The following is a 17,703-nucleotide window of genomic DNA, read 5'->3' on the forward strand; positions in this document are numbered from 1 at the left end:
ACTCGCCAGTGAAGATACAACCTGAATGATAAAGATGATTATGAATTTAGTGTGCAGTACTAATGATGATGAAGATGATGACGATGTAATTAATGTAGTGCATACCCAAGAAGAGCATTACAGCTCTTCTGAAAGCTTAATTTTTCAGGCTAAAAAATGCTTGTTTTTACCGCAAAATGAATTAAAATAACTCAACATCGCTACCTATATACGGCAAAATCCCGCGATACAGCGAAAAATCCGCGAAACAAAATTACATCTGTTCCGTGTAAAAACTCGCGTTACAGTGACACCGCGAGAGCTGAACCGCGATGTGGCGAGGGATTACTGTAAAGAAAACTATTGCAAAATTGTTGTAAGACAGGCATGGTGTGTGTTTATCCAGCCTTATGTAGCTTAGGTAATACACTTTTTAACACTCAAACTATTTTTTGTAGATACTTTGTAAAATGAAGGTGAAAAGGTGTAGTGTGTATATTGTGCACTATAACATACTCAAATCCAAGCGCTTCTGGAACTACTCACTTTGTACTCTTTACTTTGGAGAGATCCCGTGTCGAAATTTACACTTATCCAAGACATTGAAGATAATCTTTTTAGAGAAGGATTGCGGCTGCATTTTGTCGTCATTGAGCGTCATTTCTGAGAGGGAGGAGCGCGAGTGAAGCTCTGAAAGCGGAGACTCGGAGCGCGCGCACTGAGACGAGTTCTGACGCGCGCACGTGGGAAGCGAGACTCCCGGAGCGGCGAAGCGGTGCGCGTGCGTGTGTGTCTGGCTATTTACTGTCTGGATTCGCACACGGGATTCTGTGGTGTGTTGCACTGCTGTGTTTTATTGTGTTGTATTTGTGTTTGTGCGTGTGTGTATGAGTGTGTGGAAGAGACAAGAGATGGGCGGACAGAAAGTCTCGCGCAGCGGAGTGAGATTCCTACCGGATATAAAGTACAGTGGGAAATAACGGAGCCTCTCACGGGAACCACGGGATTATTCTCTCAGTGCGGAGCTTTACACCAGCAAGTGCACGCGCACATAGTGGGTATTTTTTGGCCTCTCGTGATTTTTGGTTTGAATGATCTCTGTCAGTGTGTGGGATTTAAACCGGAATGCAAAAGCGCGAGGATCAAAACAAATAATCGGTATGAGGAAGTAAAACAGCGGCGCGCTTGTTAACATGGAGCTGCGGAGGCTTTACTGTCTCATCCTTAACACACCGTTACTGCTGTACGGAGAGGGTGAGAGCGCACGCACGCACGCACGCACGCACGCACACACACACACACACACACACACACACACACACACACACACACACACACACACACACACACTGGTGTGTTTTGCACTTTTAATAGTAGTTTTATGGGTTTCTCCAGAAATATATTTAGTGCAACCTTACACACACGCACTCACCTAGAAATGTTCTCATTTGGTTAATTTAAATAAAATAAATGTTTGGGCTGTACATCGACATACTGTATTTGTGTGTGTGTGTGTGTGTGTGTGTGTGTGTGTGTGTGTGTGTGTGTGTGTGTGTGTGTGTGCGTCGTAGCTGCCTTTACAGAAGTGCCCACAGATGTGAGTGTGTGTGAGGGTGAGGACGTGGAAATGCCGTGTGCTTTTCGTGCCGTTGGCGTGTCTCCATTTGCTCTAGAGATTCAGTGGTGGTACCTAAAGGAGGTGACTCCACGGGATACACATGACACACACCGAGCCAAGGTAACACACACACACACACACACATACACACACACACACACACACACACACACACACACACACACACACACACACACACTCACTGTGAGTACATATTTGTTTATATTTGGGTCCTGAACTAATGCATTCATCAGCCCTTTCACTCATGCATTAATACATTTTGCTTTATATTCATCTTTTGCTATTCATTCATCACTTCATATGTACACACACACACACACACACACACACACACACACACACACACACACACACACTTTTATATGGCGTTATATTATATTTATATTTGAAAAAGCGCATTTGAGCATTACCTAATGGTTTGTTATAAAGCTAAGGACTATGTTTGTGTGTGTGTGTGTGTGTGTGTGTGTGTGTGTGTGTGTGTGTGTGTGTGTGTGTGTGTGTGTGTGTAATATAATAATGGTCTGTGCTGTGTTGAAGATGCTCACTATTTGTGTTGTTATGTTACAGGTTGCTGCAAAAGACGCTACTAAGATCAGTGTAAGTGTGAATAAACATGGACTGCCAAAGATGGTTTTAGGGTTACTATGGTTATTTCACCATTTTGTCATCATGCAGCTCTGCATTAGGGGACTGAATAAATACTAAACACAGGATAGATGTGCAGGTCTCACAAATCACACACTCTTAAAACTGTACAGGGTCATTCATCAAAGCAGTTGTTCCGTTATTTTTGCATTATAACCAATGAAGGTTCATTTTCTTTGAGTGTAATAATGAATTGTTTAAACAGTATAAAACACACTGTGCACTGAACATTTCCCTTGTGTAGTTTTAGTGGTTGGTGTACTTATTTTATGGAATAAGTACAATAAGTACTAAATTTGTTCATGTGTAAGAATAGTTAATGATGAACTCTTTCTACTGTTTCTTGTCCTGTTGGTCTCAGACGGTACGTGTGCAGGGAAATGCCATTACCCACAAGCTCAGCCTGTCGCAGGTGAGGAAGGAGGATGAGGGTGTGTATGAGTGTCGCGTGTCAGATTTATACTCGGATGACACGCAGGACTTTAAAGTGCAGGCGACTCTTCGTGTAACCCCACGGGACAGCATGCTTGCTGAGGAGGCTGTGTCTCATATCCAAAACCGCTGGACAATAAAGAGTGCAGCACGAGCCACTAACGAACCGGATCAGGGAAAAAACCATGCAGTTCCTCCATCATCATCGCTATCAACCATTACCACAGCCTCACCACACACAGCTAATGCCTCCAACAGACAGCAGCACGAGACGGGTGAGTGATGGAGCAACAGTGCCACCACATGGTGAAAGATCATACAGAAGAGAATCATTTTAGAGAGAGAGAGAAAGTGTGAGACAGTGAGAGACTGAGTGAGTGAGAAATAAGACATCAATGACAGGGAAAGTGATACGGAAAGAAATATATACAGAATTTTCTGTACTCTAACTTCACACAACAATTAGCCATAACATTAAAACAGCTGCCTAATATTGTGTAATTCAGCCTTGTGCCAAAAAAACAACAGCTCTGACCAAACAAAGCTTGGACTCGACTAGCCCTCTCATTGTACACTGTGGTGTCTGGCACCAGGGCATTTGTAGCAGACCGTTTGAGTATTGTATGTTGGCATCTATTGTCTGTTCAGCACATATCACAGATACTTAGACAGATTGAGATTAGGAGACCTCTTTTTCATGTTTCTCAAACCATTCCAGAGCAATTTTTGCATTGTGGATGCGCAAGAATCTTTATCCTGCTGAAAAAGGTCACTGCCATTTGAGAATACCATTGTCATGAACTTGGGCTGTGTCTTAATGTAGGTGGTCAAAATAATATTATATAAAAATATATAAATAAATATAAAATTAAGTAAAAAAAAAAAAATTCAAACAGAATGCAATGAGAAGCAAATCTCATAACCCCATATTTAATTTACAATAGAACATAGAAAACATATTAAAAATGAAACTGAGGAAATGTACTATGGGGGGGCGGGGGGTCATTTTAATTTTGGTGACTGCAACATGTCTGAAGTTGGGACAGTGGGACAGTGAGAACAAAAGGTTGGAACAGTAAGTAAGTAGAGAGGCAGAGTATTTCTAAAGTAAAGATGGGCAGAGGTTCACCAATCTCTGAAAATCTCAGAATAATGTTCCTCAATATATAATACTGTGTGTGTGTGTGTGTGTGTGTGTGTGTGTGTGTGTGTGTGTGTGTGTATATATATATATATATATATATATATATATATATATATATATATATATATATATATATATATATATACAGTACAGACCAAAAGTTTGGACAAACCTTCTCATTCAAAGAGTTTTCTTTATTTTCATGACTATGAAAATTGTAGAGTCACACTGAAGGCATCAAAACTATGAATTAACACATGTGGAATTATATACATAACAAAAAAGTGTGAAACAACTGAAAATATGTCATATTGTAGGTTCTTCAAAGTAGCCACCTTTTGCTTAGATTACTGCTTTGCACACTCTTGGCATTCTCTTGATGTCTATTTTGAAGAACCTACAATATGACATATTTTAATTTCACTTTTTTGTTATGTATATAATTCCACATGTGTTTATTCATAGTTTTGATGCCTTCAGTGTGACTCTACAATTTTTATTGTCATGAAAATAAAGAAAACTATATATATATATATACATATATATATAGCCTATATATATACATATATATATATACGCCTCCTCTGGACTAAAGAAGAGCCTGGCTTGTTATCAGTGTTCAGTTCATAAGCCTGCATCTCGGTTGGTAGGGGAGTGCATTATTATATATGGAATGTAAAGCTTGCTCACCTGGAAAGGCACTATCAATGGTGAAATGTATATACAGGTTTTAAAGCATCATATGCTTCCATTAGGACAATGTCTTTTTCAGAAAAGGCCTTGCATATTTCAGGAAAACATACAGTGCGTTTATTACAACAGCATGGCTTTCTATTAGACTAGTCCAGGTTCTGAACTGGCCTGTCTGCAGTCTAGACTTCTCACCAAATGAAAATATTTCTTTTTCTCAGTACTTGAATGAAAAATATAACAAAGATTACCCAAGACTGCTGAGCTGCTGGAATCCTGCATCAGACACAAATGGTACAACATTCCTCTCTCAAAACTAAAGCAGTTGGTCTCCTCAGTTCCATATGTATACAGACTGTTGTTAAAAGAAGAGGAGATGCTACACAGTGATAAACATGGCCCTGTTCCAACTTGATTGAGACCTGTTGCAGCCATTAATTTCATAATTACCTTATATATTCCTTCAAAATGTTACATTTACTCACTTCAAACATTAAACGTGTTGTAAATAAATTATGGGTTTAATAGATTTTCTAATCATTGCATTCTGTTTTTTTATTTTTTTATTTTGGTTGTAAAAGAAAACATGATTTATCAGACCAGGCCACTTTCTTCCATTCCTTCATGATCTAGTTATGATGGTCTTATTGTAGGTGCTTTTAGCAGTGAACAGATAATTATGCAAGAATACTTGACTGGGATTAGACAAGATGTCACAACTGGCCTTGTTACAGGTGAAGCCCAGACTGGAGAACCTTGCTAAGGCTAATGCCAGTCTGCTAGAAGTGCTTTGAGTGTAAAGGGTTAGCCACTTTGACTGCTCTGCTGCTATGCAGCTCCATACACATCAAGTCTGAGAGTCAAAACGTGTTCTATTTAAGAATTATTGCACCCACTGTGCTGTCAGGAACCTTCAGTGCAGCAGAAAATGTCTTGTTGCCTTCCCAGATCTATCTTGAGAGAATCCTTTCTCTAATCTTTGCAAGAAGTTACTTTGACCTCATTACTTGTGTTTTGCTTGTATATGCCTTTTCAGCTGACCTTATTTCGACTGGTTTGTGCTTTTCCATATAATGTCCAATTAAATAAATTTGACATATGCGGACTACAATCAAAATTTAGAGACATTTAAATGATAATTCTGGGTAATGGAATGCATTTAAATTTAAATGTAAAAAAGGGTCTGAATAGTTATCCTGTTTTTGCTTAGTCACTATGTGGTGTCGTGTGTAAATTGATGTGAAAATATTTTAAAGCAGTTTACCATAAGCCGGCATCATAATGTCTGACTGTATACTTTATGAATGCACTGTAAATTATGTTGAAATTAAACCGTCTTTTCCTTTCTTCCTCTCAATTTGTACATGTCAGACATGTACACCACAACATGCTCCAGCATTAACAGTTGGAATGACAGGTAACCTAGCAAGTCCCTTAGAATATCTGAAACAGCAGACTGCTAGTTGATCGCATTCGTTTGTAAAATACAGTGGTGTGAAAAAGTGCTTCCTGATTTCTTAGCGGACCAAAATCACCCCAAAAGCACAGCGACAACTTATCCAAGAGGTCACAAAAGACCCCACAACAACATCCAAAGAACTGCAGACCTCACTTGCCTCAGTTAAGGTCAGTGTTCACGACTCCACCATAAGAAAGAGACTGGGCAAAAATACTTTGCATGGCAGAGTTCCAAGAGGAAAACCGCTGCTGAGCAAAAATAACATAAAGGCTCATCTAAATATTGCCAGAAAACATATTGATGATCCCCAAGACTTTTGGGAAAATACTTTGTGGCCTGACGAGACAAAAGTTAAACTTTTTGGAAGGTGTGTGTCCCATTACGTCTGGCGTAAAAGTAGCACCGCATTTCAGAAAAAGAACATCATACCAACAGTAAAATACGGTGGTGTTAGTGTGATGGTCTGGGACTGTTTTTCTGCTTCAGGACCTGGAAAACTTGCTGTGATAAATGGAACCATGAATTCTGCTGTTTACCAAAAAATCCTGAAGGAGAATGTCTGCCCATCTGTTTGTGACCTCAAGCTGATGCGAACTTGGGTTCTGCAGCAGGAGAATGATCCAAAACACACCAGCAAGTCCACCTCTGCTTGGGGTTATCTTCTAGCTTCGTCGAGGCATGGAGTTTCTGGAGGTGCTTCAAGAGATTGGAGTTGCTGCTATCGCAGTAGATACGACCTTTGAACCAGAAAGACACAGCTTATATTTAACAAAGTTTTTGTCTTTATGTTTAACTAAAGTGAAATAATGAGCATTTTTCCACTTTGAGAAACTCATTTTGCTCTCGCCTTGACTCGCCATTACTGCCGCACAGACCTGAATAAACGGAAACATCCTAACCCTAACCCTAACCCTAACCGTCTTCTTCATGTTTACAGTGGTTCATCCACCAATCCTACAATGCTTCACTGCTGTAAACAGGTTAGACTGTAGGCTACACTTCAGCCAAAATTAATTAATTTATAAAAGTAACGGACAATGCACCATATGGTAACAGTATTTAAAAAATAATGCGTTACAGTATTAGTTACTGTCAAAAGTAACGGCGTTACAGTAACGCGTTACTACACTGCCCAACACTGCTCACGAGTCTCACGAGTCCTTTGAGTCAGTAGGGATTCTGCCTTCTTTTGCCATGGAATTTCACTAGAGGGCATTCACAGAATCCTTAGAATTTTCTAAATCCGTGGACTCATTAATCCCACTCACAAATCCCTCAGCTGTTTCATTACATGACTGACCGACCTGCTGAATCCCAGCCAGGACACGTACTCTCTTGTGTTTCTGTTTACTGAACAACTTAGTCAGCTACTTGATGCTTCAGTTACTTGCTAATAACAACTTTCACCGAATGAATGATGTAATTTACAGTTTGTATTAATCCTTAGGTTAGTTGAGGTACTCTGCATTGCTTTGCCTTAAGCCATGTGAGTGAAAGCCAAATTTTTATCAGCTGTTTCTATAGTGGATTGTATAAGGAGTGTTGGCTAATATAAAAAGCAGAACTGCAGATCATACAAAAATGCACCTCACAATTTCACCACTGTTATATAGCCTGATAACTTTATTTAAAGTGTTTACTATGTAACATTCAACGTAGCAAATATTCTCTTAATACTTAATCACAAGAACATGCAGTTACTGAAATAGACTCGCAAGCAGTCAACAGTATTAATGTTTTTTAATATCTGATGTGACACAACTTAAAAATTCAACATGTGACAAATATTCTGGTGTAATCTTAAAGCAGATTAGAGAGCGCTATAATCTTGGAAAAGTGAACTAGCTGCAGTTTGTGTCATAGTGATAAGGATTTTGCCTGCTTTTTCAATAGTCCTTCCACTAGAGGGGGCTTTCTGAATTCTCTCAGATCCTGCTATTTCACTACGCACTATAAATCCGACATATCTGCTGAATCCCACGGGTTAGAGAGGACTCATATAGGATCCGTGATTTTGAGTCTCTTATGTTTCCGACCATAAAGGAAGTTTCCTTAACAACTCATTCAGCTACTTTTACAGCTACAGTTACTTGCTAACCACAACTTAGAAGAACTAAATGGTGTAATTTACAATTTGTATTTATAGTTGTTAGTAGCAAGATATCCAAGGACTCAAGTGATTTAAAGTTTTTTAACCCAGATGAATCCGGATTCACTTATCTCTAGTTATCTCTAGTCGGCTGATAAGTTACTTCTGGCAAGCAATAGTAGCAAAGCCTACTGAAGATTTTATATTATAGTGTCATGCGACTAATAATAAAATCATTGCGTGTGTGTGTGTGTGTGTGTGTGTGCTGTAAGGTCATGTGTTTTTTTGTTTTTTATATACTTGTTTAGCTGAATGTCTGTGTCTGTCTGCATCTGTGTTTAGAATCATTGCATGTGTGTGTGTGTGTGTGTGTGTGTGTGTGTGCTGTAAGGTCATGTGTTTTTTTGTTTTTTATATACTTGTTTAGCTGAATGTCTGTGTCTGTCTGCATCTGTGTGTTTAGCTGTATATGTTTGTGTGCGAAGATGTGTGTGTTTAGCTGAATTAATGTGTTTTTGCTAAATCTGTTTGCTGCTGCTACAATTGTTTCTGTAGGCTGGGTGTGTGTATAGTATATGTAGATGTGACTGTGTTCAGCGATGTGACTACCAATGGGGTTGAAGCGAACAAAAGTGAAATGCTAGCCACTGATAAGTTAGTGTCTGATAAGTTAGTGTTTCAGCTGAATGTGTGTATGTTAAGCTGGAACTGTGTATTTAGGTGCACTCAGACTAAGGTGTGTGTATATCAGTGGCGGGGCATGCTTTTTACAACTAGTTTGGTGTCCTATATGAGTCAGTCCACCACTTTTTGATGTCATTATGACATTAAGGATATATAGACCATCACAGTATAACACAATATAACAGTGCTGCATCACAGACAGATATATCACACAGTGAGAATGAATGCTTTTACTAAAGCAAGAAACACAATAAACACAATTCAACAAGTCTCCTTTCAGTGCAGCTGTAGCATGTCTGGAACGGACAACCTCACCCACAAGGACCACACAACCACTTAGCGATGAGATCTGGTATTTTTTAATCTGTTGATAAGGAGAAATCATCAGTTCAAAATGGGGTAGCAGCTCCTCCCACTCTGATACACTCAATGTTGTTTATAGGGAGGACCGCACAGTGCATGCATCCACCAGCCTCATGCAGTGAACCTGAGGCCAACGCAAAACGCACGATGAAAAACCCCGGATGTGCCCCGCTGATGACTCTCCCTCCCCAAACAAGTACTCAAAGAAAAGTTCCTCTACATTTTTAGATATTTAAACAAAAATGATTCAAACGAAATTTCGTGAAATTCATTACTTCAGCATGAATATACACATATGGAAATTATAACATTAATTAAAAAATAATAATAATTTTAGAAAAAAAATAAAAAAAAACATTAACAGAAATATATAAATAAAAGGGAAACTCGAAACAAAAATCTAGTCAAAGTACCTTTTATACCAGTTACACAGCCACAGTTGCACCACCCAAATACATCTCTAGCAGAAGCCTCAATATTAAGCTTATAAAATGACCCTAGGTTTATTGTGCCTTTCTGTGTATTTTTTCTGTCCATTACAGTTTTCTTGGCGATTTAAAATGAAGGCAAATTGTGTTTCTGTGCAAATGCTACAGGAAAGAAAATTTTTTATGTATATATGAAAAAGCCTGAATTGTGTGGGCCGAAATTTCCTCACAACATCCAGTTTTTCATGAAAAAAGCATCTTTTTAAAAATGTGATTGTATGTACCGTATTTTTCGGACTATAAGCCGCTACTTTTTTCCCACATTTTGAACCCCGCAGCTTAAACAACAAAGTGGCTAATTTATGGATTTTTTTCTGGGTTTTTCCTGGTTTCACAAACTTTAAGCTAAAAAACTGAGCGACATAACATAAGACCAATTTAAATTTCCGAACGGAAACGAAAAAACGCACCTCATCTGTGTTCTGAGCTGCACGGCATCGGGAGAAAAACTTCCATCGGTATTGATTTTTAAACTCACGACGATGCCAAAAGATAAACTCTCAAGAGAAATAGTTGTGAAAGGAAGGAGGAAGACAGTAAACAATGACTTTCTTGGTAGGCTACAGTTTAGATACAAGCCATTGTAACGCGTTGAGTCTGGGTGAAGGGAGAGCTCGACAGAAATCATATAAGCACAGACAGGTTTCCAAAACTCGTGATTATTTTTTTTTCTTGGCAACAGCGTTACGGGTTAGTCAAATAAACTTAGAAATGAGCATCAGAAAATAATAAGGACATATTCCTCGGTCTTGCACACATGCACGAATAGCGGAAAAATGCCGAAAATAGACTATTGGGAATAATTTAATACACATTAATGGTAAAGAAAATTTATTAAAACATAAGCAATTCAGTGTTTAGGCCTTTGCTGGCTCTGGCAGCCTGCCACTGGTGAATGTGTATTTATCTAAAACTGTAAGTATTTAGCTATAGATATGTCTATTTGTGTGAGGGTGTGTTCAATCTATTCTTACTCCCTCCAACCCTCCAAACTTGTCAATGAATTATGTCTAGACAAAAGATTTTAACATCACTGCACACACACACACACCAAAAGACATAAAGGTTAAGGTCGCAATCTGAACAGCAATATCTCCTGATTCCTGCTGAGATATCCGGTCAGGGCAAAAAAAATTGCAGTGTAAACTTTTAACGGCATTGTTATTATTATTATTATTATTATTATTATTATTATTGAATTGTGAAACAGATGATTTATATAAGAAAGCTTATGTATTATGAGTGTACAGTATGTGTTTTGATCATAACTATTTTATCTAGTGCTGCTGTTTGCTGATGCAGCATTGACAACTGCAAAAAAAAAAAACTTAAATATATGTGATCATATAGACTTAATATGTGATCATATTGACAGTTTAATCTGTAATGCACCACAGTGGTTAGACTGCAATTCAGATAGCAGATAGCTAATAAAGCATAGATTCATATCATTCAACCACTTCTGGTCACTCTCAGTCTGAGAGCTCCTAATGACCAGTGATGCCCTTTCCACACACCACTGCCGTTGTTCTAATGCAGCTGAGCCTCCATCCTTGTCCTGTAGCATGCTTTTTCCCCCTGATCTTTCTCAGTTCTCTCTGGACAGTTTTCAGCTCTTCCTTGTTTCCCGATTTAAAAACCCTCTTCTTCTCTTTAAGGAGAGTCTTTATATCAGGGTTGATCCATGGTTTGTTGTTGGGAAAACACTGTACAGTCCTGGTGGGTACAGTATTCTCCACACAGAAAATATAGCCAGAGCAACAAAACAGTTGTATTTTGCATGATGATTATTTCACACTCTACAGATGTAATGGAACTTGGTTAAATGCAGAACTATTTTATAGCCTGCATTCAGTTATAGACATGGTTGGGCAAAGATACATCAAAATGTATTTTAAAATAAAATACCAAATACCAAAGCAACTTGTTGCACTTCTGCCATTCTAAAGCAAAGCTGGCAGCACTCATACGTCTGTTATTTGAAGCAGCTTTTGCACCTGACGCACAGCACAATGATGCAACTTCTTTGATTGAACCTTGTGAGGTCTGTTCCGAGTAGAACCCGTCTTAGAAAACCTTTGTATGACCCTGGCCACTGTACTGTAACTCAGGTTCAGGGGTTACCGGTCTTCTCATAGCCTAGGCATCTTTGTGGAGAACAACAATTATAATTCTTAATTTCTCAAAGTTCTTTGCAATAAGGTACCATATTGAACATCCTGTGGTCAGTATGAAAGAATTGTTCTCACAGCACCACATTTTAACTGCTTTAATGCAAGATACACACATTTGTATGGTCCTGTCAAGCAGACAAAAACATAATAATGATGAATAGGACATGTGGCGTTGCATGGTTTAACTATGTACAGCTGTTATCACTTGGGGTATATTGACTTTTGTTGCCAGCTATTTTGACAATAATGGCTGTATTTTATTTTCAGAGGACAGTTAATCTGTACTGCTATACAAGCTGCACATTGACTACTCTAATTATATATACAAGTTTCATTTATATAGCATTGTCCCTTAAGAGAAAATGCTCAAATGTTTGCTGAAAATTTGAGGGGTGTACTCACTTTTGTTAGATACTGTATGCAACCAGTTAAGAGACCAATATTCCCAAACAGAACATAATCCCTATAATAGTAACCAGCCAAGTTTGCGAATGACTTATTGTATCCTAATTTAGTTAATTGATGTTTGGTAACAAAGGGCTACTTTACATCAGCAACACTGACTCAGTGTCAAACCAGTCATTTATAAGAAGACAACTGACGGCACCTGTATTTATAGTAACTAATTAATCATTTGTTTGTTTATAATGAATCTAATATTATGTGTCAGGCAGTCAATCATGCAATGGTATGCAAAATCATGATCCTACTAAACAGCTACTTCAATTAGGGTTTTAATTAGGCAATTAAATATTTATTTTTGATCACTGGACACCTATTTGAAAACTGGCAGCTTGCATGTTTCTTACCTTGACAACCTTCTTCCATATGGATCAATTTTCTATACTGAATCCAACAAGTCTGGGCAACTACTGAGTAGGTACAAATCAGAGGCAACATGTTTATGGTGTCATCATGTAGACTCCTTACAAAGTATTTTATATTATTTAAAAACTACAAAACGCTAAAGTATTTTAATACCAAATATTAAGCCATTTTCATCAACCCTATCAAATTACTAAATCATATTTTATATTTATATTTATGTTTACAGAGCTCACAGATTCAGAGATTCACAAGCTGGTGAATATATTGTCATACAAAAAATTATTGTGCTAGCTACATTTTGTATAATGCACTGGTACTGTATCACAATATGACATAGTGACAGTGACGGAGGGAAATAGTTTTAATTGGATTTAGGCAGGAGTATTGTATGAGGAAGTCTGGTGTGTCAGAGAAGTATGTGAGGGTGGTGCAGGACATGTATAAGGACAGTGTGACAGCAGTAAAGTGTGCAGTTAGGAATGACATACTGGTTCAAGGTGGAAGTTGGACTGCCTCAAGGATCGGTTTTGAGCCCTTTTCTGTTTGCAGTGGTGATGGACAGGTTGACGGACGAGGTCAGACAGGAGTCTCCATGGACTATGATGTTTGCGGAAGATATTGTTATTTGTGGTGAGAGTAGAAAGCAGGTTGAGAAGAGCCTGGAGAGCTGGAGGTATGCGCTGGAGAGAAGTGGAATGAAAGTCAGGAGTAAGACAGAGTACATGTGTGTGAATGAGAGGGAGGGCAGTGAAGTGGTGTGGTTGCAGGGAGAAGAGGTGAAGAAGGTGAAGGAGTTCAGGTACCTGGGGGTCAACAGTGCAAAGTAATAGAGAGTGTGTTAGAGAAGTGAAGAAAAGAGTGCAGGCAGGGTGGAGTGAGTGGAGAAGAGTGGCAGGAGTGATTTGTGTTCGAAGGGTGAGGGAGGAGAGATTAAGATGGTTTGGACATGTTCAGAGGAGGGACATGGGGTATATCGGTAGAAGAATGCTGAGGATGGAGCCACCAGGAAGGAGTAAAAGAGGGAGACCAAGGAGAAGGGTTATGGATGTGGTGAGGGAAGACATGCAGGTAGTTGCGTTAAAAGAGGCAGATGTAAAGGACAGAGGTGTATGGAGATGGATGATCCGCTGTGGCGACCCCTAATTGAAGAACCCGAAAGAAGAAGAAGACTGTATGTTATCCTTAATAATAAAGTGTGCGCTGTACAGATATTCGCATTTAAAGCACAAGATTTATCCACAAAGCCAAATAATGTGTTTTGTTGACCTGAAGAGCTCAATCAAAAAAGAGCACATCAGTATAGTGGGCTTCTGGGTGGAGCACTTCAGTAAAGACTTTAATATTTTACATGTTGTGACTGAGAGATCCTCACCTAAAGAGATTCTCTGCCAAAGCACATTTGATCTCTTATGTGTCTGTTCCTATATTGTTCAAAAAGATTGGAATGGATAGGAATCGTGTTCTTTTCTGTGTATGGGTTTTAGAAACTGGGATTTCATACTAAAGCATTGTGATTGGGCTCACTTTTTGACACAAATAGATGGATAATCATAATTAGGAACAGGAAACTGGATTCAGGAAACTTGCAGCACATGAGAGCAGATAAATTTGAGTTCTTCTTGAGCTTTTATTGGCTGTTTCTCTTCACTAATCACATGGGTTTTAAAATAGATGATTCATTGCAAAGAAAATCAAACAGGCGTATAATTATCAGGGGTGAACTGAGAAAACAGCACCACTGGATGATGACACTGGATGAGCTGAGGGGGAGTAGTCACTGAGCTGAGGGGGAGTAGTCATTATATTATATTATATTTATATTTATATTTATTTATATATACTTATATTTATATTAAGCTTGTAATCTTGCGTACCAGTGTAGATTTATTCATTACTAGAGACTTTTGTACGTCGCTCTGGATAAGGGCGTCTGCTAAATGCCGCAAATGTAAATGTAAATGTAAATGTAGTCACTGAGCTGGGGGAGTAGTCACTGAGCTAGGGGAGTAGTCACTGAGCTAAGAGGGAGTAGTCACTGAGCTGAGGGGAAGTACTCACTGAGCTGAGGGGGGTAGTCACTGAGCTGAGAGGGAGTAGTCACTGAGCTGAGAGGGAGTAGTCACTGAGCTGAAGGGAAGTAGTCACTGAGCTGAGAGGGAGTAGTCACTGAGCTGAGAGGGAGTAGTCACTGAGCTGAGAGGGAGTAGTCACTGAGCTGAGAGGGAGTAGTCACTGAGCTGAAGGGAAGTAGTCACTGAGCTGAAGGGAAGTAGTCACTGAGCTGAGGGGAGTAGTCACTGAGCTGAGGGGTAGTAGTCACTGAGCTGAGGGGTAGTTGTCACTGAGCTGAGGGGAGTAGTCACTGAGCTGAGGGGGAGTACTCACTGAGCTGAGGGGTAGTAGTCACTGAGCTGAGGGGTAGTAGTCACTGAGCTGAGGGGTAGTAGTCACTGAGCTGAGGGGTAGTAGTCACAGAGCTGAGGGGCGTAGTCACTGAGCTAAGGAGTAGTTGTCACTGAGCTGAGGGGAGTAGTCACTGAGCTGAGGGGGAGTACTCACTGAGCTGAGGGGGGTAGTGACTGAGCTGAGGGGGAGTAGTGACTGAGCTGAGGGGGAGTAGTCACTGAGCTGAGGGGGAGTAGTAAAGAGATATATAGTAGATAGTGATGGCCAGTTTGTGTCAATTCAGTAAAACTAGTTGTAAAGTAGTGCCGGTGTTTGTACTCAATCTTGTAATCTTGTATATTTTTAGCATCGCTGTCTAAAATGTGATCCCTGAACCTGTTCTTATCATCAGCTCAGATTTAAAAACAATGTTGCAGGGTCTTGGATAAAGGACTGTAGGACAGCAGAATATCAGGTTTCTGTATGATACATCGCATGATGTGTAAGCTCTAATTTCAGTGCAATCAATCTTTAAAATGTTTATTTGTATCTATTTTGTTTAGGTTCCGTTGCCATGGTGACCGTGGAGCCGCTGATGGGCATCATGCTGCTGATCTTTTACACGTTCTTCTGAATGAAAATGACATCAAACAAAAAACAAATGTCAATCCTTTATCTAATAAACACCAGGACATCAAGAAACACACAAACACACAAATAACTCAGAGCAGTTTACTGCTTTAGCACGCTAACCATTAAAGAAAAGAGAAACAAAAAATTTACTTTTCAGGATTTAACTAGTTTGATGATAATTGGACCATATGAGACGCATGAAAAAAAAAAACCCACACATGCACATGCGAGTCTAGGTGAAATAGCACTCACATCCATGTCAAACAAAAACACAAACACTCAGAATGAATGCACCTCACACATTATTAAATAAATGAATCCCCCTTATATTGTAATTTAGAGTATTTTTATTGCCTTTTTTATTTATTGTTTTAATAATTAATTTTTGCTTAGTACAATTCTACAAAGTGTTTCGATGTTTAATTTTTGCATGAGCTGTTGATCAGTTTCTCATGGGTTCGTTCCTGTGTGTGTGTGTGTGTGTGTGTGTGTGTGTGTGTGTGTGTGTGTGTGTGTGTGTGTGTGTGTGTGTGTGTGTGTGTGTGTGTGTGTGTGTCTGTCTGTCTGTCTGTCTGAATGCGTGTCTGTAATTCTTTGTATTTGTGTGTATATTTAAGTGTGTGTGTGTGTGTGTGTGTGTGTGTGTGTGCGCGCGCATCCGTGCGTTTGTGTGTTTTACCAGGTTTTATTTTCACTCCGTATAAATTGTGCTATTTTTTTAAATAATTAAATGCACATGTTCATCGTTGATGTTTGTCTTTGATAACATTTATTTTTATTAAGATGGTAATCGAGTCATTCATTTATTAAAAAGTGCCATGTTGCAAATACAAAGTTCAAATAAAGTTGTTTCTTTATAATAATGTTATTGTGTATATTTTTTATAAGTTTTCAATATTTTAAAATAAGATTAAAAAAATATGATTGGCTATATCAGCACATCACCTCGCTCAAATCAAATACAGCAAATTACGAATCAGACCTAAAGTACTCAATTTGTGATGTAGCATGCCAGAACAAAATCTGGTACCTCTGGGACTTTTGTTCTATTAATAAAATTAATATTAATTATGTAATAACAAATTAATAATACAAATTTATTTATTCAATAATCATTCATTATGTGTCACATGCATCCTTGACATATTGACCAGATAGTAATTATTACACCCGTAACACACACAGGCATAATCAATCACAAGTCAATCACACATACTCATGCATCATTAATATAATTCAAATGGACTGTGTGTTTCTCATTTCTTAGTGAAGAGGCAGGATACTGATGGGAGACATGACTGTGTTGTGGGGTAATCACATGGTATCAATAAAATGTTATGGTTGCCATCTCTTCTTGTTTTATTAATGCTACTGCACTTTGTGGTTTTAAATATTTATCTAAGCACACAATCTCTGTTAATAAATAAACTCTTCCTTTATTTATAGCTACAGTACATAGGATCTAAATCCTTTAAAGATGTATAAACTATATAATAGGATTTTGTTTGTTTCACTAAACATTTCATCTTAATTCTTTCTTTTACACTAATTTTTTACTCTACAACAAAAAACATTTAGCATTTTGCTGTATTACAGAGATTACATGCAGCAGTCAGTAAATAAACACTTACATCAGGACATAGCGCAAGACCAAAAGAGACAAAAACACTTAATTAGTGGTAACACACTTAATACCCCATACCCCTCCTCTGCACATGTCCAAACCATCTCAATCGTGCCTCTCTTACTCTGTCTCCAAAACGTCCCACATGCAATGTCCCTCTAATAAACTTTGCATCCTTTATTTACTTCCCACCTCGGTCCCTTTGCCTGGCCACTCAGTACAAATCCTTTTCTCCTCTTTTAGTGTACAACTTCTCATACAGCACCACAGTGCCCTTGTCTGACCTCTTTTCTCTCCTCCTCCTCTTCTTCTTCACCTCCATAGCTAAAGGATATTGGAGACTGTAAGGTGTTGGCAGGGGACAGTGTGTCTAGACAGCATCGGATGGTGGTCTGTAGGATGGTTTTGGAGGTAAAGAAGAAGAGAAGGAGAGTGAGGACTGAA

General features: G+C 38.7%; 1 protein-coding gene across 1 annotated transcript; it reads left to right on the forward strand.

The window, feature by feature from the left end:
• Window positions 1–598: 598 nt before the first annotated feature.
• On the forward strand, window positions 599–16,718 carry vstm2b (V-set and transmembrane domain containing 2B). Its single transcript, XM_083550969.1, has 6 exons — window positions 599–1,233; window positions 1,551–1,717; window positions 2,189–2,218; window positions 2,628–2,973; window positions 15,566–16,507; window positions 16,651–16,718. The coding sequence occupies exons 1-5, from the start codon at window positions 1,173–1,175 to the stop codon at window positions 15,634–15,636; spliced, it is 675 nt and encodes a 224-aa protein (XP_083407095.1). The 5' UTR covers window positions 599–1,172; the 3' UTR covers window positions 15,637–16,507; window positions 16,651–16,718.
• Window positions 16,719–17,703: the final 985 nt, after the last annotated feature.

This window comes from Silurus aristotelis (genome assembly GCF_946808225.1).
Source record: "Silurus aristotelis genome assembly, chromosome: 9".
NCBI lineage: Eukaryota > Metazoa > Chordata > Actinopteri > Siluriformes > Siluridae > Silurus > Silurus aristotelis.